Genomic DNA, 22547 nt, shown 5'->3' with positions numbered 1-22547 from the left:
CTACACAGGGATTGATCCCACAACCCTGGGATATGACCTGAGCCAGAATCAAGAGCTGGAGACTTAACCCACTGAGCCACCCAGGTGCCCCCACATATGCTCTTTTTAGTCACCTGCCAGGAAGTAGTTAACAGAACTTGCAAACTGTAGAGAAACTTAAGAAATCAAGTAGCTCGAACCCTTCAGTTTACAGAGGGGGGGTGTGATCTTTTTTTAACATCACGTGGCAATTTAACAGTAGAACAAGCTGAGAATCCAGGCATCTCAAGTTCTACCCAGTACCCTTTCCACTACATAATCATCCTCCCACTAACTGGAAGGAAGAATAAGATCCCTGCTACTAGCAGTGATTTTTACCAGTAAAGAAGGCAACATTATCCAAGCCATCTGATGTTCAAAATGTCTACTTGTGTGTTCTTTGCATCAGGGGCAAGGTAATTTAGGCTCTTCTGTTGTAATGATAAAAAGGATAAACTAAAGAGTGCAGGAGGACATAGTGTGTAATAAATCTTGGTATAAAAATAGATTGGTTAAAGGCTAGCTTGGCATTTTTTTCATAATCATGTTATGAGGATTTTTACTCTTTACTTACCAAAGTGTTTTCATATGTATTATTTCATTTTAGTCTTCAACAGGCCTGGGAGGTTATGTAGGTCAGGGTTTTTACTAGCTGAAGTTTAAAGATGAAGAAAATGAGACTAATAACAGTTCAGTGATTTTCCCAAGGTCACTGATCTAGTTAGTGACAAGGCCAAGGCTCACATGTGTGTCTCCTACTTCCAAACTTCTTCCTCTAGTCTAGACACATATTTCCAGTAGACTATGAGTGATGACTACACATTCTGTGAACTGAACTTTACAGATTTCAATGTGCTGAGACTGAAACATGCTGAGTTCTAGCAAGGAACAACCATGAAGATAGGAGTCTTATCCTGCAAAGAGAAAAGTTCAGTTTAAAGGTGAGACCAAACAAATTCATGTCATATGTTGACACACAATTAAGAATCAAGATATAGAGATGCCATTTTTCTCAAACTTTCTACTTTCTAGGAGGGGAAATGCAAACCAATGAACATGATCAAAATGATTCCTGTGGGTCTAGAAGTCTAAAAGATTGAAGGTGGTTTCCTACGTGAATCATCTCTAAAGACTTTAAAAAGGAAGGCTATCATTGTTATTCAACATAGTATTGGAAGTCTTAGCATCTGCAAACAGACAACACAAAGAAATAAAAGGCATCCAAATCAGCCAGGAGGAGGTCAAACTTTCACTCTTCGCAGATGACATGATACTCTATATGGAAAACCCAAAAGATTCCACCAAAAAACTGCTAGAACTGATTCATGAATTCAGCAAAGTTGCAGGATATAAAACCAATGCACAGAAATGGGTTGCATTCCTATACACCAACAATGAAGCGACAAAGAGAAATCAAGGAATCGATCCCATTTACAGTTGCACCAAAAACCATAAAATACCTAGGAATAAATCTAACCCAAGAGGTGAAAAATCTATACACCAAAAACTATAGAAAGCTTATGAAAGAAATTGAAGAAGACACAAAAATAAATGGGAAAAGATTCCATGTTCCTGGATAGGAAGAACAAATATTGTTAAACTGTCAATACTACCCAAAGCAATCTACATATTCAATGCAATACCCATCAAAGTAACACCAGCATTCTTCACAGAGCTAGAACAAATAATCCTAAAATTTGTGTGGAACCAGAAAAGACCCCGAATAGCCAAAGCAATCATGAAAAAGAAAACCAAAGCAGGAGGCATCACAATCCCAGACTTCAAGCTACACTACAAAGCTGTAATCATCAAGACAGTATGGTATGGCACAAGAACAGACACTCAGATCAGTGGAACAGAATACAGAACCCAGAAATGGACCCACAAACGTATGGCTAACTAATCTTTGACAAAGCAGGAAACGATATCCAATGGAATAAAGACAGTCTCTTCAGCAAGTGGTGCTGGGAAAACTGGACAGCGACATGCAGAAGAATGAACCTGGACCACTTTCTTACACCATCCCCCAAAATAAACTCAAAATGGATGAAAGACCTCAATGTAAGACAGGAAGCCATCAAAATCCTCGAGGAGAAAGCAGGCAAAAACCTCTTTGATCTTGGCCACAGCAACTTCTTACTCAACACGTCTCTGGAGGCAAGGGAAACAAAAGCAAAAATGAACTACTGGGACCTCATCAAAATAAAAAGCTTCTGCACAGGGAAGGAAACAATCAGCAAAACTAAAAGGCAACCGACAGAATGGGAGAAGATATTCGCAAATGACATATCAGATAAAGGGTTAGTATCCAAAATCTACAAAGAACTTATCAAACACCCAAAAAACAAATAATCCAGTGAAGAAATGGGCAAAAGACACGAATAGACACTTCTCCAAAGAAGACATCCAGATAGCCAACCGACACATGAAAAAATGCTCAACATCACTGATCATCAGGGAAATACAAATCAAAACCACAATGAGATACCACCTTACACCTGTCAGAATGGCTAACATTAGCAACTCAGGAAACAATAGATGTTGGCAAGGATGCAGAGAAAGAGGATCTCTTTTGCATTGCTGGTGGGAATGCAAGCTGGTGTAGCCACTTTGGAAAACAGTATGGAGGGTCCTCAAAAAACTAAAAATAGAACTACCCTAGACCCAGAAATTGCACTACTAGGCATTTATCCAAGGGATACACGTGTTCTGTTTTGAAGGGACACATGCACCCCCATGTTTATAGCAGCACTATCAACAATAGCCAAAGTATGGAAAGAGCCCAAATGTTCCTCGATGGATGAATGGATAAAGAAGATGTGATTGATATATATATATATATATATATATATATATATATATATATATATATAAAAGTTAAAAAAAAATTAAAAAAAAAATGAAAAGGAAGGCTATCAACACCGAAATTGCAGTTTTATTAAAGAAAAGTCTGGTCAGCATCATATAATGCAGGCAGTTTAGAAGGCTCAGAAGAAAGGATTGGGGGGAAGGAGGGGGGCCTGTGAGAGAAATTTCAGTGGCCTGTTGGGTTACACAGCAGGCATGGGGAAGAGTCAGTGACAAGTGAGGGAATGGAAGTAGAGAGTGGAAACCTTGTCTGCATAAAGCTGACTGTAGAAGGCTGGGTGCCACAGTGTGTTTCTTGGAGATTTGGAACAACTTGCACAGGAAGAGGGCAAGAGACTGAACAGGCAAGAGGGAGTGGGAAGGTCCCCTTGAGTCACAACTGACTTGTTAAAACTTTCCCTCCTAGTGTGAGGTCCTTTAAAAACTCACTGCCTGCATGTGGCTCTAGAGTGAATACCTCAGAGAGGGTAGGCAACTTGTCTAGGTCAAGACTATAAAATCAGCATAATATTTAATAACAGATTCACTTTTTGAGACTATTACTGGGAGTTTGCTTGTGTGTGTGTGTGTGTGTGTGTGTGTGTGTGTGTGTTTGGTCTGTTCTAAAAGCCCAGTTTAGAAACTACAGCCTCAAGTATGGATAGATGAGCAGAAATATTCTGGACCCTGTCTAAAAGCTGATTCTTCCAAAAGGCACATTGTTAATTGGCCAGCTTATCAATGGATGCTCTTTCCTGTAGGTTTGTTTAGGAGTGGAAACGATAGTAGTAGTCTGCTAGCAGTTTAGTGATTCCTGGCTTGGTCATCTCAGTGGGAGCAAGTGCAAGGCGGTGCCAGGAACTCCAGATGACTGCAACATACACAAGCACAGTGCTACCCATAGACGCCAGCGCTGAGCCAGGGTGCGGCTAAGCCCGGGCAGGGGGCATCCTCAAAGGGCTTCTTTATTTAAACTATGCTCCGGGGCAATGTTTCAAAATGACCCCACACACCTAGAGCATACACACACAGCAGCCTACACGCACAGTCGCACTGTGTTCGCTGGCCTGCTTGCTTTACTTTCTATCCCTCTAGGCAAGGTCCACAAATGAGCAGCCTTGTAACCCTCCCAGGACCCGGTTTGGGGACCCTCAGAAGAAAAAGGTAGTCAGAGAAACATGAACGCACTAATCGGGAAGCCAGAGTTTCAGCCCACTGGGCCACACGGGCTATCCACACTAATGACTTTCACCTCCCCTAGCTTTGGCTGGCCCGAGGGGCGGGGAACCCGGCCGTAAGGAGGAGGACCAAAGGCGGGGGGGGGGGGGAACTTGAATGAAACAATGTAACAATTGATGTAAGGCCTCGCCTGGCTCCCGCTCCCCAGCGATCCTATAGGCGAGGTCCCACTGACTGCCCCTCCCCATTGCTCCGTTTTCTTGTCCATTACGCGCTATCCCTCCGCCTCTCCTTCTTTCTTTTCTTTTCTTTTTTTTTCCCCCTTCTCCTTCCCCCCCTCCCCCTTTCTCCAGCTCTGTGTCATTTCCTCCTCGAGCTAGGCTCGCCCGCTGCCCGAGCTTCTCCTGCCGGGAGAGTAGGCGGAGCAGGGCGGTGCGGGGTGGCGTAGCACTGGAGGGCGATGGTGGCGGAGCTGCTGGGGGCGGAGGCAACGTAGCCCCCGAGGAAAAGGAGCTCTGCGTCGCCTGAGAGGAGCGGAGGATGGAGAGCCGGCCTGGGTCCTTCCAGTACGTCCCCGTGCAGCTGCAAGGGGGGGCGCCCTGGGGCTTCACCCTGAAGGGGGGTCTGGAACACTGCGAACCGCTCACAGTGTCTAAGGTAAGACCTGGCGCCTGTGTCCCAGCAGTGCCCAACTGTGAATGGGCAAGCGGGTGCGCAGGCTGCCGGGGGACGCAGCCCTCAGACCAACTCTGAAACTTGGTCGGAGCTGGGCGTGAAAGCCCTCCCGTGGAGCATTTAGCTGCCCGCAGGAGTCTTGCCACCAAGGCCAGTCACAGACACCCTTGACGGTGGCTGGAGCACTAGACGCGAGCACGCCTGGCCCTGGGGCGAGAGCCCAGTGCGCGCACACTCGGGAGGCTCTGGGGACAGTTTTTGCTCCCCCACGTCGGGGCGGCTGCTCCCCTCAGTTTGAGCTGGAGGAAGTGGTGGCTGTTGGAGGTTTCTCCTTGGAAGTTCTCGCGCCCCTGCGGGACAGGCAGCGCCGCTTGGCAGCTCTCTTGGAAGCGGGGTCGTCCCACCAGGGCAGGTTGCAGGTCAAGGGTCTGGTGTGGGAACGGAGATGGGGCACTGGTGGCTTTCGTCGGACTCACTTCCCACGGCCGGAGGCGCGCACATCCATTCAGCTGGCGAGGCGTTGCTCCTGCGGCTTCGGCCCGGCCTTTCCCTCCCTCCGGAGTCCTGCCCCAGCGCCGGCGAGACTTCCTGCACGTTGAGAAGTGTGGAGGAAACTTTTGCGCCATGGAGCGCAGCTGTGCTGGAGCTGCTGATGCTGCTGCTGCTGCCGCCGCCGCCGCCGCCGCCGCCGCCAGGGTTTGTTTGTTTTAGGAGGCTGTGATCCGCTGGAAGCCAAGTTGCAGCCAAGGGCAGGGGAGAGGAGCTCTCCTGAGTGCTCCAGAACTCCCCAGACGAGCCATCGTCAGCAGGGGTGAGGGGGTGTGGGGGCTGCGGGGGCGTTCCTGGGAAGAAAGATTTGTGGGGCCACTCACCTTGTGGCGCCAGATTGCCAAGTGAACGGACTTCACGAACTTTATCCCATTTTTTGTTTTGTTTTGTTTCTCGTAAACGTTCGCATCTTGAGAAGCTCTTCCCCTGCCAGCCCACGCAGATTGCAGTTGGGGGTGTGGATGTGGGTTTGGGCTGGAGATAGAAAGGTGTGGCTTCTCAGCAGGGCACAAATGTCACTAAGTTTTGGCTTTGTAAGGGAAGGTCACGTCTCAGCAGGGGGTGGCTAGTGTCCTGCCACGCCCCCCCCCTCCCCAGGAACCAGTGCTGCTTTTCCCCTCGCATTGGACCTGCTGGTCAGCTTGTAGTGTAGAGGTCCTTCAGGACTTGGGGCCCATATCGTCACCCAGCTCTCTCTTCCCCATACTAGTCATGTATTTCTAACCAGCCTGAGATGCCTTTGTCACCCACTGTCCCTCCCCCTCTTAAGGTACTCTCCCTCCAATATTTTCTGAGGGAGTAATAAGCTTTCTTTGAAAAAAAAAACAACAAAATGAAACAACACTCTCAGACAACCATTTTGGGGAGGGGAATCCTGACCTTCAGGAATTTCTTCTAATCAGACTCCTGTCTTCCCCTTTTCCACCAAGGTCCGAATTGGCTATACAGCCCTCCAGGGTCTGGCAGTTCCTCCCTTTCTTTTTCTCCTTACACCACCCACAGAATTTCCACAGTCTGCCTAAACAGCCTATCTTGGAGAGATCATGTTTTCACCTCTGCCCAGGGCTGACCCATCCTGAGAAGTGCTCCAGAGAGTGCTTATTGCTGTGGCCCTCCCTGGATTGTTTTGTGTGCCAGTGCTGAGCATAGCAGGGGGTGTTACTAAGTATGGGGCAGCCAGCAATTTGTGGTCTGGCTGGGGGATTATTTGAGGGTAGATGAGGGTTTCCTTGGCCAAGTGGTTGAGGAAGTGACTCGTGTGTTGAGAGGCAGGGTGCCTTTTAATGATTCCCTTTCCACTGAATGTACAGTTGACCCCTATTATATGAAAGCGCATTATTACACACATTTGGGTATGCAGGGGGTAGAATCATTTCTCCCATCCCTCCCACATAGCCTGACACCTTACAGTAAAAGCATGGTATTTAAGTTCAGTGGTATTTTTTTTTCTTACCAAGACACTCTGTGGCATAGTTCATTAGTCCCCTTTTCATTTTTCTAACTTATTTTTGTTTCCCCTTATGCTTCAGAACAATACAGCTTTCTTCTCGAAAATAGCCTAAGCCTGCACACACTGGTGTGGATGAGATGGAAGGTAGTAGAAAGAGAATTGTATTGGCAGATTGAAAACTTGGGTTCTAATCCTACTCTCCTGCTTATTTGCTTTGGGGTCCTGAGTTCATCACTTCCCTGCCCGCCCCCCTGCCACGCTGGGCTTAGGTGTCCCCATGTGTATAACGAGGTTCAAGTTGGGGGGGGGGGCTTTGAATAAGACTATGACAATCTGGTAGGCAACCCTTTCTGCTAGCTTTGACCCTTTTCTCAAGGGTTGTGGACTGAAGAAGAGGCTTTGTTCCATTTGCATACAGTGTTACTGTTTATACTGTGTTTCAATATCCCTTGTTTCATTAGCCTCTTCCCGCCACCCTGTGAGGCAGTCAAGGGAAGGTTGTGGAGAAACTGATGGAAAAACTAAGGCTGTGATTCACTGAATGGCTTGCCTAGGTCTGCCATACAGGGAGTCAGTGGTAGGCTCTAAGTCTATCATATTTTCTACTACTTGGAGAGTTTCTTGATTCTTCTGGTAGTATTGCAGTTTGTGAAGGGGCATGGGGCAGTACCATTCAGGGACGTACCTAGTCTTGACAGCTTCCCAGGTGACTTTCCGTGCCAGCCTGTGGCTCTGTAGTAGGTGAGGACCAGATTGCAGACACTCCCTGCTGAAGTCTGGGCTCAGGAAGTAGGAGAGGATGGTTTTAGTGCCTCCAAACCACTGTGATCATTTCAGGTCAGGCAGAGAGAGGTGTAAGGTCCAAGACCCATGGTGAGAAATGCTGGAGAACCTCCTTTTATGTCACGGGGGAAAAAAATGGGTCTGGTGTGGCGTACATGCTTGGAGATAGCTTGTGGAGACATCTAGGGAGTGGTGGGATTTGAGAAAGGGTGATTAGTGGGAAAAGGTCACATTGAGTGTGAAAGTCTATCTCATATTTGTCATGATCAGGTTGGAAAATGGTCAGTTCCTACTGACTGTTGTGATTTTCTTGAATGTGGGAATCCAACTGCCCACGTTTTAGGAGACTGGTGTAGTCTTCTGACAATCAAGTGAGAAAAAAAGAAGAAATGTTAAAAACAAAACAAAACAAAACAAAACACCTTTTACTGATTATCCCAAGTGTTAAGGGTTGGTTATGATTTCACCATATATTGTGATGTTTCCAAAGAAACATAACCCACAAGGGCCTTAGGCCCATGACCTTGGTGTTATTAATTCCTTTGGTTAGCATCTTCTACTACCTTCTACTTCTACCTTCTACTTCTACTACCTCCTTGGCCCAGGAGGCCTGTTTAGATAAAGTGGAAATTCTCTTCTAATCATATTTATCTGTTTTGCTATTTGGGGTCCCATCTACAGTATAAACAGCCATCCATGAAGTTGGCTCCCTGCACTATAAAATATCTTCTTTGGGGATGGGTGACCCTTCCAAGTTTCTGGCAGCAGTAATTCTGCATCAAACAGGACCTCTCAGAGGCCTCAGAAATTCAATTGTATCCTCCTGTGGGGTGTGTGTGCATGTGTGTGTAGGAGAGAGAGAGACAGACATACAGATAGACAGACAGATGGACAGACGGACAGAGACACACAGAGAGAGAGAGAGTTACTGAGCTGTAACTTGAGGTTCCTATACTGATTCTGAGTTCTTGCAAATGTGCCCTGAGGTGAGTGAAAGGTAAAGAAAAGGAGTGGAGACCAGTGGGGATGCAGGAGAAGGAGGAAATTGGGGGAGGAGAAGACAGACTCCTCCTACATATTTGCTATGTTCCTGGCCCATTTTTGGTGGCAGTCTCCATCTGGCATGGTGAAGCAAGCGGGTGGGAGGGGCTAGTTATCGCCGTGGAACAAGGTAGGGTGGGATGGGGGAGTAGCCTGGAGGAGAAGGAAACTTCACTTCCTCCACTTAATGGGTATTGCTATTGCTATATCATTTTACCCTCTGTATACCCAGATGTCTATTTGCTAAATGGGAGTAGGCAGATATCTTTATTATCAAAGATGATGTGAGAATGAATTGGGAAAACTCTAATACTGTTTGCTGTCTTTAGCCTAGAAAGATGGCAGAGCATGCTCTTTAGGTTGTTTTTAACTCCCCCTCACCCATCCCCACTGTGACCTTATTTCTAGGAGAAGCACACAAAGAGTTGGTTGAGATTTCAAGAGGACGTGGGTAAAGTAAAATGGAAGCTTTTGTGTGACTGGCAGTAAATTTGGCTGTGAGTTTGAGTTCTTGCTGGCTGCAAAGATAGTGTTCTATGAGAACCATTAGTTACAGTGAAACCTTCCTGGGCCCACCCCAGACCAAGGCTTGGCATTCACAGAGGGACCTTCAAGGGGTGTGCTTCTTGGGAGCTTAGTCCAGTCTGGGTACTTACATGAATACCCTCCTCATCTGCCTCTAGAATCAGCAAACACATCTAGGGCCTCAGTTCCCCAACTGCTACCCTCTCCCAGAAAGTAGAAGGCATTTAGACACATGGAATGGGAATCCATCCAGAGAGATACAAAGAAGGTTGGATGGAGGTAGGGCAGGAAGAGTGGGGAATGGGTGGTGTGTCTGGAAATCCTTGGCTGAGCTTTGGGTACACACTATTTTGGGGCCTGCTAGGCTGTCATAATACACCTGGTACCCTATTGAGATCCACACATGTGCTTCTTAAAGTGAAACAGGTCAAGCCTGTTAGAAGATTTTCCCCCTCCAAAACCTCAGACAAAGAAAATAATTCAATTCCATCTGGAAGACACTTGAGCATTGTCCCTTTTAAAAAAAAATTAAAATGATTTCCCCTCTTGCTTTTCCCAACCCTCTCCCAGGATTTTTTTTTTTTTAAAGAGGAAAGAGACTCAGGCTTGACATTGGTGTTTATGGAGCGATTATCTGGAGGGAACACCACAGTTTTTATAGTTAAGCTTGTTCAGAACCAGGAGGGGAAAAGGATGCTGACCCATCTGAGGAGAGTTCATCACTACCCCACCCCCATCAAGCACCAAAGGACAGACTTGACTCAGGGCTGCTAACCGAATGCTGTTGTTGGAGGAGGCCTAGAATCATCACAGACTCTCAGAGCCAAGAGGGCCTTTTGGAAGTCACCTGGTCTTAATCTTAACCAGTCCATTAGTCTTCTGTGTATTTTATTATTTTTTAAAATTTTTTAAACGTTTTATTTATATTTGAGAGAGACAGAGAGAGAGCATGAGTGGGGAAGAGGCAGAGAGAGATGGAGGCAGAATTGAAAGCAGGCTCCAGGCTCCGAGCTGTCAGCACAGAGCCCAATGCAGGGCTTGAACTCATGAACCGTGAGATCATGACCTGAGCTGAAGTCGGACGCTTAACCGACTGAGCCACCCAGGCGCCCCATATTAGCTTTCTGTGTAGTAGCTCTAAGCTTGTTCTCCTGTGCTTATGCTGGGAGTTCACTGCCTTCTTAGCCAATCCATTTCCTGGTTGGAAAGTTTTGACCATAGACAACTTTCTTGTATATTGAGCTGCAGTCATTATCCCTCTAGCTTCCATCCATGGGTCCTAGCCCTACCTTCTGGGACCACACAAAACAAGAATGCTTTCTCTTTGTCTCAGGACAGTCTTTTGGAGGTCCAAAGACACAGACCACGTCTCCTTGTCTCACTTTTCTAGGCTAAAGAACCCCAGCAACTTCAGCTATTCCTTATGGCATCTGAGATCCAGCCTTCTCTCCTGCTTCCTCCTCCTACTTTGGATGTCGCCTGTCCATGTTTCTCTTGAATTATGGACCCTGCAGCCAAATACAATAGCTGAGGAGAATCTGACCAGAAGGATGATTCTTTAAAAAAAAAATACAACTGAAGACCACTCTGGCTCTTTCTGGTGTCCTTGCCTACAAAAGCCCGATGTCAAGCAAGACCTTTTATTGGAAGTCCATGTGCTGCTGTGAAGCCATACCTGCCCAAGGTGTCTACATAGGCATCTGAGATAGCCACATAATAGATTTGGGAGGAACACATTTCATCTCTTATTGTTTAGTTAAAATTGCCCCAGCCCCATGCCTAGCTCAGGCTAGTGTTAAGAAAAGTGTTCTAAGGGAGATGAGAGAGAAGATATAAGCCCTGACCTCAATGAGCATATATGTTTATACAAAAAGGCACAGAGAAGGAAGGTGTATATTAGAAGAAGGAAGCAGCATTTAATGAATAGGGTCAAAACCAGAGCTTCAGAATGTCAGATTTATTTTATTTTATTTTATTTTATTTTATTTTATTTTAATCAACTTTTGGCTTGGAATTTGTAGGAGTAGCCTCTCTGAACGGAATGTTCCCTTTCTGAGAAAAACAGGTGTCTCCAAGATTGAAGATGCTGACCATATGTGACATACAGTCTCCAAGTTGCAGAGCCCCTATGTAGGATTTTAGACACAGCAATTCCCATCCCAAACCCCTGTCAGATATTTATCTCCCTGCATATTGCCACTGGCCCAGACTGCAAAAGCTCCTGCTGTTGCTGTCATCCCTGGGTTCTGAGGTCTTCTGTCTAGACCTTGAATACCCATAAGGGTCACTTCTGCTGGAGGCCTTGCACCCATGGCCTTATCTCTTCATGCCCTTCACATCTACCAGTTTGCCACCTGAGTTGGGCAAATATTTTTTCTTGCTACTAAAGCCCTGATCAGGGAGTGTATTGGATGGAGCTTAATCCTCATTATTATTGAAGGATGAGAAGCCTGGAGGAGACACCATTGAAGAGTAGGAAACATGTCTTTCTGACACAGTGTTATTGATAGTGCCTAGGTTCACAACAGTTCTGGGGAGGCCTACTTAATCCATAGTGTAGCTGAAGAAAATATAGAACCTACGGACCATTTATATATTCTGTCTACAGGAAACCATCCAAAGCTCCAAGCTGTTTATTTTCAAAAAGTATTCTTGAGAAAACAGTTTATTCATAAGTTAGGGACAAGTGCTCTAGAATCTCTGTTACAGAGATCTGGGTGGGTTTGAGGTTTCTACTACTATCGGTGCCCAACATGTTCATATTCTTTTTTTTAAATTTATTTATTTATTTATTTATTTATTTTTTTTCAAGTTTTATTTATTTTTGGGACAGAGAGAGACAGAGCATGAACGGGGGAAGGGCAGAGAGAGAGGGAGACACAGAATCGGAAACAGGCTCCAGGCTCTGAGCCATCAGCCCAGAGCCCGACGTGGGGCTCGAACTCACGGACCGCGAGATCGTGACCTGGCTGAAGTCGGACGCTTAACCGACTGCGCCACCCAGGCGCCCCATATTTATTTATTTTGAGAGAGAGAGTGCATGTACACAAGTGGAGGAAAGGCAGAAAGAGAGAGCGAGAGATAATCCCAAGCAGGCTTCATGTTGTCAGCACAGAGCCCAATGTGGGGCTCGATCTCAAGAACCATCAGATCATGACCTGAGCTGAAATCAAGAGTTGGATGCTTAATCAACTGTACCGCACAGGCACCCCCCTGAACATGCTCATCTTCTTGATGCTGGGAACAGATGTATGTCCCCAGTGTATGTATGGTCAAATTTGTCTCTGAAATTGAACTCCAGGTTTACCTGTTACCTTGTAATCAACAACCGATCCTTTTATATTGCTTATGTTGGTACCTAGATCACTTTCACTCAATTTCTGTGAAGCCAGTATTTTGTCTCCTGGTGCTCTCTCTCCTGAAATATCCCCTTCAAACAGACTTCAGTTAAGTCATTAATGAATAGTTTGAGATATTTTTTTCCTGCCTAAAGATTGTGTTCCAAGGACTGGGATGGGGTAGAAATTTGTCTCTTTATACCCCTTTGCCACATCCATTGTAAATAGGCCAAGTGGGAAGATTGTCTTAGGCATTAGTTTTGCAAGGAATGATCCGTTCTTCCTCACATCACACTGGCATGTTTACTTGGGCACATAGCCATCCCGGCTGGGCACTAAGGTTGCAACGATCAAGACGACTTGGTTTCTCAAAGTGACTAACCCCTCCCCTTTGACTTCACATCCACTCCCTCCTCCATCAGTGCAAGTCTATGGCTATGCTGTGTCGCAGAGTGAGCACTGCCTAGTAGCAATAGAAACACATTTTCCTGGTATCCAGGCTTCTCTCTTCTTTCATGTCCAATCTTTTCTTCCCAGCCCCCACCCATCAGCACCAGTTGCTCGAGGCCTAACCTTTGGACTGGTTTATTCAAGTGCCATTGCCTCTTTGTTCATTCATTGGCCACTCAGCCCTCTGTCCAAAACCCAACTTTTTTTTCTTCTTTGGTCACAGAGGGCCCTTCTAGTCTGCTGTACCAATGTTGTCCCTCTTGGCTCAGCCATGCTACCAGTGCAAAACTCACAGAGTGAAGGTTGATAAAGTTTGAAAACACTCAGCAAATTAATAGCTGGACATTGGGGGATATTGTCTTATATTGTGTCTCTCTCTGTCCTGTTTCAGTAGAAGACAGGACCTTTGTCACATTACTGATACTCTTTCATCAACTTGCAGAGTAATCTTGGCAAGCTGCTTCACTTCTCTGCACCCTCCTCTTTCTTCTCAGACTTTCCGTGGGGTGAGCTTCTGCTTTATTGAAGGGCTGTTAAGGGCTCCAGGATCCTTGCTTGGTCTGGGCTGTGGAAGTGTGAAGCCTGACTGACATCAGGCAGTTATTACAGGGCATTGCTTTTCTCCACGCTACTACTTCCCATCTTCCCAGAAGTGGCTGTTTCCTGGTATGTTCTCAGGGATGGCATGCGGCATGGTCTGTTAACTTTCACTCAAGTCTTTTAATGTTACATCTGTGAGGAATGCGAGAGGTGGGACTAATTTGACAAGATCAAGGGTTAAGCCCAGTGACGAACAGACCCTTTGTGGTGTCTCCTGGCCCCCACCCGAATGCCATTCAGCAGATTCCCAGCGGTATGCTCAGCTCTCTTCCTGAGCCTCTGGCAGGGAAGTTTTGAATGGTTCTCCTATACTGCCTTTCACGGTCCATCAGAAATTGATTTTTCTTTTGGGGATGGGGGTTGGGGTGATGTGAGGTAGACCTGGGAGTAAATCTGGTTCAACTAGTTATTCTGGAAAGCGGTTAGAATCTCATGGCTGCAGCCCCATCTTTGCTTATGAGAAGATGACAAGCTAAAGCCTTGTCTTTGTTGAGCTGCCTTGCTGTTTTCCATTTTGTTTTGCATGTGTTTGATGTCAGTAAAAGCTCCTGTGGAAACTTCTGCAGGTAGGCAGCTTTTGATGGCATATTATCTGACAGAGAGGGTGAGTGATGACATCTTGGAGCCTCAGGGGTGAGTAACTAGATCTTGACTCTCATGTTCTTTGGAGGGCTTTGACTGAGAGTTTGGAGCTCTGTGTTAATTTAAAGTTGCAATCAGGGAGTATCAAGACAACAGGCTGAAAAGTGGACTGGGCAAGGACCTGGGTACTCCACGGATGTGCCTCACTGGCTGGAGGCAATGGAGTTTAGAAGGATCTCAGCAACCTCTCACATCCAAAGGGTAGTCAACACCTAGACATCGTGGGATACAAGAGGTAACAGACCTGCTATGTGGCAAATACTGCTGCTTCTAGGTGTTTCACATGTATTCTCATTTCATTTTTTACAGTAACTCTTTGAGGTAGATACTGATGTCTCCACTGTAGAGATGAGGGGACTGAAGCTCAGGGAAGTTCAGTAATAGATTCTAAGTCACACAGTAAGTGCAAGAGCTGGCATCAAAATTTACTTCTGTCTGACCCCCAATCCCAGATTCTTTCTACAATACCATAGGTGAATGAAAGAAAGAGAAAGACAAAAAGAACTGGATAAGAATATGATCCTGGTGGGGGGGATTAAATGAGATAGAGAAATAAGATAGAAATGAAAAGAGAAAAATGAGCGGGAGCAGGGGAGAGAGGGAGAGGAAAGGAGGGAGAAAGAAATGAGAGAAATGGAAATTTGTGCAAAAACCAGTAACATTACCTGTATATGCCCCTCAGGGGCCAAGATCAAAGGAAGGATTTTGTTTCATTTTGTTTTAAATCTCAAATCAGGGTAAGGGGTGCAGGCTCCTATTCAGAAGGCCTGAAGTTTAGTCTGTGCTTTGCTACTCAGTTGTGTGTCCTTAGGCAAGTCATTTCCCTCTCTGTGTCTCAATTTCCTGTTTTGAAAAATGAAAATGATAAAACTCACACTTTTTTCCTAAGAGGAAGGGAGATTGATTTTATCCTTTATCTCATATAAATACCAGACGTGTATGTGATTTAGGAGACAAAAGCATTCCACAGTTGTCTCTTATTAAACAAAAATTCTCTTAAGAGAATTTTGAATTTACAAAATTTATTGTATGAAGTTATGGAATCTTTCAGAAGGTGTGAAGTGGCAAGACACCATTAATGGGATGTCTTCTGCGGCCAGAAGTTTGAAGACCAGACATAATTTCTGGCTAATGTCTGAACAGCCAGCAATTTGAAAGGCTATGCTAAACCTTGTTTGGCCTCTACCTAAGAGCTCTCAACTAAGCCTCAAATCAATCAATCAATCAATCAATCAAACGACCACTCAACACATATTTGTTGAGTACTTTTAAAATGCCTAACTCTAAACTAGAGAATGCAAGAGATAGCCATCATAGAAGACCTGTTCCCTGGAAGTGACAGTTCTGTGAGGAGAGCCACTACTGCAAGCCCAGGAAACAAAAACCTTTAAGTGCTGAAACCATGGTATAGGATCTAAGAGCAACATGTATTCAGTGGAGAGAAATTTCACTGTGGGCTGAGGTGGTTAGGGAGCCTTCTGAAAAAAGGAAGAAGAATTGGAGCTAGGCCATGAGGGATATATAGGACTCAGGTAGGCTGGGGAGGAAGAAAGGCATTAATTCTAGTTAGTATATGCTAGTATATGTACTGTGTATCCTAAAGACAGGAGATTGAGGTTGGTTTGCTCACCCTACGATGAACTAACAGCATGAGCTCCCCAAGGACAGGTTGTGTGTTGTTTGTTCATTCATTCATTCATTCATTCATTCAATTTATTGAATGTTTGTTCTAGGAACTGAACTAGTTTTCCTCTGGCCTATGAAACCAGCACCGAGCTCCATAACTGTCACTTTTATTTGTTTTCTAACAAGTAAAACTTTCATGGTACATTGTCTGAGCCAGACAGTGGTTTTCCAATTGAACAATTAGGAACTCATTATTAACACCATTCTACAGATATGAAAATTGAGGCATAGAGAGGTTAGTTAACTTGCCCAATGTCATACTGCTTGTATGGTTAGATAAATGAGTCAGTGGAGGTCTGCTTGAGGGTTGCAGACTACTGGAATATAAAGGTGAATGGATTTGAGCCAGCTGTTCTAAAGAACCCAGAAAAGTTGGATGTAGAATAGATTCAGGTTTGAAGTAGGTAACCATTTTGTTGTTTTGGAGGATTAGAGTTAATGTATTCAAGATAAAGCACCTAGCAGAGTATCAGCCACTTAAGTGCTTCCATGAGGAAAGACCTGAGCTGAACAATATGAAGGAGCATTTTTTTTTAAGAGAGAGAGAGAGAATGAGAGAGAGAGAGAGAGAGAGAGAGAGAGAGAGAGAGAGAGAGAGAGAGAGAGAAAGAGAGAGAGAGAGAGAGAGAGAGAGAGAGAGAGAGAGAGAGAGGCAGGCAGAGGGAGAGGGACAGAGAGAATCTTAAGCAGTGTCCACACCCAGGGCAGACAGAGCCTGACGCAGGGCTGGATCTCATGACCGACCATGAACCATGTCCTGAGCCAAACAAAATCAAGAGTCAGACACTCAACAGACTGAGCCATCCAGGTGCCCCATGAAAGGTCATTTTAAGGGAATCGGCCATCTTGGCAATGTTCATTAGCAAGTTGACAGAGATTTGTGATAATACACACCATTTGGATCTAAAGAAATGAAGGGGAGGCAGGGGTTAGAGATGAACCCCTTCCAGTATAACTAGAAGGTTCTAAGTGGTGTTAGGGATTGGGAGGTCAATGAGTTTTTGTTCATTTTTGGGTCTTCTGAGACACAGGTCTGTAGGGACTATCTAGTTAAGAAGTTCCATAGACAGTTTGGAGAAGAAAAAAAAAAGATTTGTTTATTTAAGGCCACTGATAGGTTAAAATAACAAATCATTATTTTAGGACCCTAATGGTTAACAAAAGCAATTTACCAATCTGCTGATTGTTTTGGGAATTAGTTAATTACCAGACAATCTCATGCTCCAACAGACATCACAGGCCTGCATTGTTATTTAATGGGATTTTCTGGTCATAGCTTTGTCTTGTTGTTTCCTCCAATCTGTGGGATGCCTGGTCACCTGAGGTGTTACTGGCTGAAGTTCCTTCTGTTTAACTTAGTACTTTCAAGTGATGGGAAAGTCCACAAATCAAACAAACAAAAAAAAATAGAAGAAAATGTCAAAATGCCAAACTTCAGACATGGAGCTTGAAATGTTAAAAGGTTTGAGGCTGTTAAAAAGCATCAGTTGATTTGCCAAGATGTTTAAGGATTGTTTTCTCTATATGAAAAACAGAATGTGGAGGCATGGTAAAGCAAACCTCAAACCTCTGGAATTTCAAGTCTGTATTGCATTTAAAAATTTATTTTATTTTATTTTATTTTATTTTATTTTATTTTATTTTATTTTAAGAGGTGGGGAGGGGCAAAGAGAACCAGAGAAAGAATCCCAAGCAGGCTCTGCACTGTCAGCAGAGTCCTATGCAGGGCTCGATCTCACGAATGTGAGATCATGACCTGAGCCGAAACCAAGAGTCAGACACTTAATGCACTGAGCCACCCAGGCATCCCTGTATTGCATTTTTGTTGTTAGCAGTTTTATATTCTGCATAGTGTAATATTATTAATCTGTGAATATCATTCTTAATATTTCTACAGTAGTATTGGTTGTTAAATATGATCTTTGAAAAAGCACTGTTAAACTTGCAAGTATGATTTAACTGCCTTCTGTGGTGTCCTTACCATACTCTCATTCTGATTCTTATATTAAAATAAAGAGGAAATAGAGAATTACTTCAAAAATTAATTTATTGCCAATCTGGCTGAAAAATGTCACTTTATTATTAAGAGACGTTTAAAAATTTGGGGGTGATTATCTGACCCAAACCTTAGCTCTGATGCTATGTATACTTACATGAAATTCTCAGGAGAGGTTAATTTCATGTGCAGATGGGCTTATCCATTCCTCTTCTGCCCCCATCCTTCTGAGATTTGCTTTCTAGATCCATTATTTTTGGATAGTGTCACCTGCTTTTCTGCATGGTGAAGAAGTAAAATTCAGAATGTTGCAAAGATGCTTGTGCTGTGGAACTTGGTCTCTCCACTCCCTCCCTACCTCCTTGTAGACACAGCTCCCTTCCTGCTAAGGGCTAATGGGCAGGCACATGGGTTCCTTTACCTAATTGTTCTCTCTGTCAAGGTGAAATAGTTTAAAATTTATATTTGAAATTGACTTGAATATCTAGCTGCTGAGGCTCTTTTGTGTAAAGGACTCCCTGAATGCTCTGGCTTTTATAAGAGCTGGCTTGCTAACTTCTCTCTGCTGTGTGAGTTCTGGTGGGAGGATGATACTCTCCTCCTCTGGATGTAAAGGGTTAAATATGTAATTGTCATATTTTCCTGTGCCTTTGGCTGGAGAAATGTGCAGTATTCTGAAACCTGCCCAAGCCCTGCATATACTGTATCTGCTTAAGGAGGGTTTTGGCTCTTAGCCCTTCTCAGCTGCATTAGGGTTCAGGTTACATCCCTCTCCTCTTCCAGCCACTACTAAAAGCCAAAAGAATTAAGGATCAGGGAGAGTTAATTCCCACTGCTAAGACCCAGGTGGGGTCCTTCCAACTCCCATCCTGGCTTCTAGGTTGGAGCCCTAATTTAGGGCTGAGATCTAGTCTAAGCCTACAAGTGGCAGTGATCTGGAACAGGCCCCAGAAATGCATTTGACAATCAGGTTTTGCCCTATGTTGGCAGTTATCCTGTGTCTCTCTGTCTCTCTTTCTCTCTCTCTCTCTCTCTCTCTCTCTCTCTCTCTCTCTCTCTCTCCCTTCTTCCTCTATCTCCCTTTTTCTCCCTCTCTCTCTGCTTCCCACTTTTCTGTTGGGATCTCACAAGAGACCAGTGACCCCAGGGGTCAAGCTACCCGATGCTATTACAGAAATGGAAATGATGTATCATAGTTCCTTTCTTCTAAACTGGAAGACTTGGATAGATGAAGCTTCTACTTTTTACTTCTACTTAAGTCCGTGACCCAACTTCACTACAATATTAGGAGTGTCATTCAGAATAAGAAGTGTCATTCATATCTCACCCAGCTTAAAAGCAATGCATAGTCATGAGCTTTGAAATAGCTCAGAGCGCAACTTTGAAGGAGGATCTTGCAAGAGCTGGGACAGGCAGGAAGAAGCCTCCTTCTGGAGCAACTCTACTACTGTAGTGGCCTCCCTAGTAGTTTCCCTCATTTTGATCATCTCCCCCTGCCACTTAAAGTTAGTTAGTGGTTCCCTGCTACCTTTAAAATAGAGCCCAAACTACTTCAGCTTGCTGTATGGACCATTCTCCATCTGGCTCTAGTCTTATTTGTGGCATTCCTTCCTTCCAGAACTCAGGTTTTCAGCAAGAATAATTCCCTCTCTGCCCCCCCCCCCCCGCCCAAGACACACTGGGGAAATTCTGACCTCCAAATACCCCATCCTGATGTTCCTTGAGTGGCTTTGCTTTACACTGCATACTTGGAAGGCCTTCTCTCATCTCTGCCCCTTCCAAATGGGCCTAACATTCAAGCCCTAGCCATAAGCCTCAAGGACATCATCTCAGTGTATTCCTGGAGGAAGTAATCTCTCCCTTTTTTGGATGCTGGAGTTCTGATTTTTCCAGTAGAAATCTTTGGGCACTTTGGCTGCCTTGTGTCTGGCTTTCTGGACCAAGATCTTCTAGAGGACAATAGTTACATCTTCTGTATCTTTATTATTATCTTCAGCACTGAGTACCAAATAGACTCTCCATAATCGTTTGCTGGAGGATTCAAGCAAAAGTCTTGTACTCAATAATTGGTCATTTTCCCCTTCCCACTTCCAACCCCAAATTAGAAAGAGGATATGATTTGAAAAGGTGGATATACTGGCCAAGTTTTCTAGTCTTTTGGTGACACCTAGTAAGTAGGGTGAGCCTTAAATGATACACATGTGTGAGCTAGGGACAGGGGGAACATGTAGAAGGAAATAGTGATTCGGGTAGAAATTGAGAGGGATCCCAGAGGCAACCTTGGATGAGAGGGACAATGGCAGCAGTGGGGGATAGGGGAGGTTACCTGCATGTCTCAGAGCTGCTTGGAGTTTGGTTTATAACAGTTGGGTTTCTTGCTGCTGCAGCTCTTGTGTGTGAGCTATGTTCCTGATGCTTGCATGTGAGAGAGGCCTGCTGGCTGATGATTACAGCACTGTCCTTGCTGTTGGGCAGTGTTGTTTTGAGACTCTGAAAACAGCAGCCACCCCTCCTGTTGCTATGTGTTCGAGGAGGACATAGTGTGAGTCTTCTGCCTGTCTTAAGTGTTTTTGATGCTTCAGCTTAAAGGAGATAGCTTTATGTGAACATACTGTGTGTGTGTGTGTGTGTGTGTGTGTGTGTGTGTGTGTGTGTTTCCACTTTTGCTTAAGCAAGCCCTAACGTGTTCTGTTTGACTAGCCTTGGATGTGAGTCATTGTCTGGTATTTATACTCAGTGCCTTAAGTGTCCTCATTATTTGACTATGACATTCCTTTTCTCACTATTTTACTCAAAGCTGAGAATGCTGAAAAGGGCCCCAAAGAACCATCTCTGTTCTCCTTCCCAATGGAGTCTAATGTAATTGGTGGCTGTCTCTGTGGAAGTCAGGTCATGTCAGGGCACCAAAGGAGACAGATTGAAACTCATAGTGGCAGGACTATGACAGTTTAAAAGACGCACTGCAGGGCCTTCTCTTAGTTTGTTCCTGCCCAGGTTACTGCTGGAGAGTTTGAATCACTGGAGCTAACTTTGGGAACAGGGCTCAAAAGGGACCCCAGAAGCATTTGTCCTTATCAGGATCACCTAGTAAGTTTGAAAGGAGTACAACCTGAGAAAGCCTTAGAGTAGATGATTCAGCCTTTGCAGGCATTGGTTGGAGAAGCAGAGACTGTTAACTTGCTCCTTACCACCCTTTCCATCAGGGTCCTCCCAAAGCTGAAAGTTTTGTTTTGGAAGCATGCTCCTAAAGTGTGGGAATGGGAAACCCCATTAGGGGCACCATTGTTATCAAAGGGAAAGAACTTCAGAGAGGAAGGACATGACTGCTAGTATGGTCATTTGGAGGACAGGCAGCCAGTAAATCATTTGAGAATGAATTGAAAGTTCAAAGGGCAGGAGGGAATTCTTTGGGAGACTTCATAGGTGCTTGAAAAATCACAGGGTTGGCCGATGCGCTTTTATTTTTTGAGTGCTGGTCCAAAGGCACAAGGGAATGGAAGTGCACAGTAGGAAATGTGCATTGTTGTTTTTGTGTGCTTGGGAGCCCCAGCTCTGGGCTGAGGATGATCAAAGCTACCGTTAACTAAATGCCAATTATGTTCTGGGAATCTTATAAGCATAATCTCCAATCTTCTCATCACTACTGTAAATTAAGTGACAGTGTTCCCTTTTTACAGATGACAAAACAGAAGAGGCTCAGAGAGGCCAAACAACATTCTCAAAGTAACATAGCCAGTAAATGGTGGAGCTGTGATTTGAACTCAGCTCTATCTGACTCCAAATCCTAAGTTTGTCCCACTATGTTTTAGAATTTTGTTTTAAAATCATCCTTTTGTGCCTCCTTCTTATACCAATATCAGCTATTCCTATGACCATGTTCTTTGTGTTGTAGCCTTGGAGAAAAGTGGATCACACAGACTGCTTGTTCCCAGGCTTTCCTAGGAAGCTTGTTAAACACAGCCAACCCTTGAACAACATGGGCTTGAATTATGTGGGACCACTTATGTGAGGATTTTTTTCAATAAATATGTGTACAGTACTGTGAATGTATTTTCTCTTCCTTATGATTTTCTTAATAACATATTCTTTTCTCTAGCTTAATTTATTATAAGAATATATATAATACACATAACATACAAATATATGTTCATTGACTGTTTATGTTATCACTAAGGCTTCCAGTCAACAGTAGGCTATTAGTAGTTATGTTTGGGGGCAGTCAAAAGTTATACATGGATTTTTGATTGTGCAGGGGTTTGGTGCCCCCAACCCCCACGTTGGATTAGACTCAGGATTACATAATCTGATATATGAGTGGTACTTAGTAGTATCCCTATTCTAAGATGCATAAATCGAGGTTAAGAGGGTTAATTAACTTTCTAGAATTCATGGGGCCAGTACGTGGCAGAGCTAGTATCTAAAATTCAGTTTATCACATTTTAGAATGTTTGTTCTTCCCAGTGTCCCTGTTGACTCTTATACTGGGATGGGGGGGAGAATGATAAACAAAAAATCCAACTTGATCCTCTTGGCCCTCTACAAAACCGACCTGTGTTAACCTGCCCTCATTGCAACCAATTTTTGTGAAATGAGGAGTGGCCCAACTTTCGTCCGTCCTTCCTTCCTTCTTCCTTCCTTCCTTCCTTCCTTCCTTCCTTCCTTCCTTCCTTCCTTCCTTCCTTCCTTCCTTCCTTTCTTCCTTCCCTCCTTCATTCCCCTCTTCTCAACACAATCTATTTGTTTAAACTGTTATTTGGGGGATAAGTGA

General features: G+C 44.5%; 1 protein-coding gene across 1 annotated transcript in view; it reads left to right on the top strand.

The window, feature by feature from the left end:
• Positions 1–4237: 4237 nt before the first annotated feature.
• SHROOM4 (shroom family member 4) overlaps positions 4238–22547 on the top strand; it is a 268891-nt gene continuing 250581 nt past the window's right edge. Inside the window, exon 1 of the mRNA XM_019823826.3 lies at positions 4238–4701. Within this exon, the coding sequence (XP_019679385.3) occupies positions 4585–4701 (117 nt within the window). The 5' untranslated portion in view covers positions 4238–4584. The remainder of the gene's footprint in view (positions 4702–22547) is intronic.

The sequence above is a fragment of the Felis catus genome, chromosome X, assembly GCF_018350175.1.
Source record: "Felis catus isolate Fca126 chromosome X, F.catus_Fca126_mat1.0, whole genome shotgun sequence".
Lineage (NCBI taxonomy): Eukaryota > Metazoa > Chordata > Mammalia > Carnivora > Felidae > Felis > Felis catus.
This window is presented reverse-complemented; position numbering and strand designations above follow the sequence as displayed.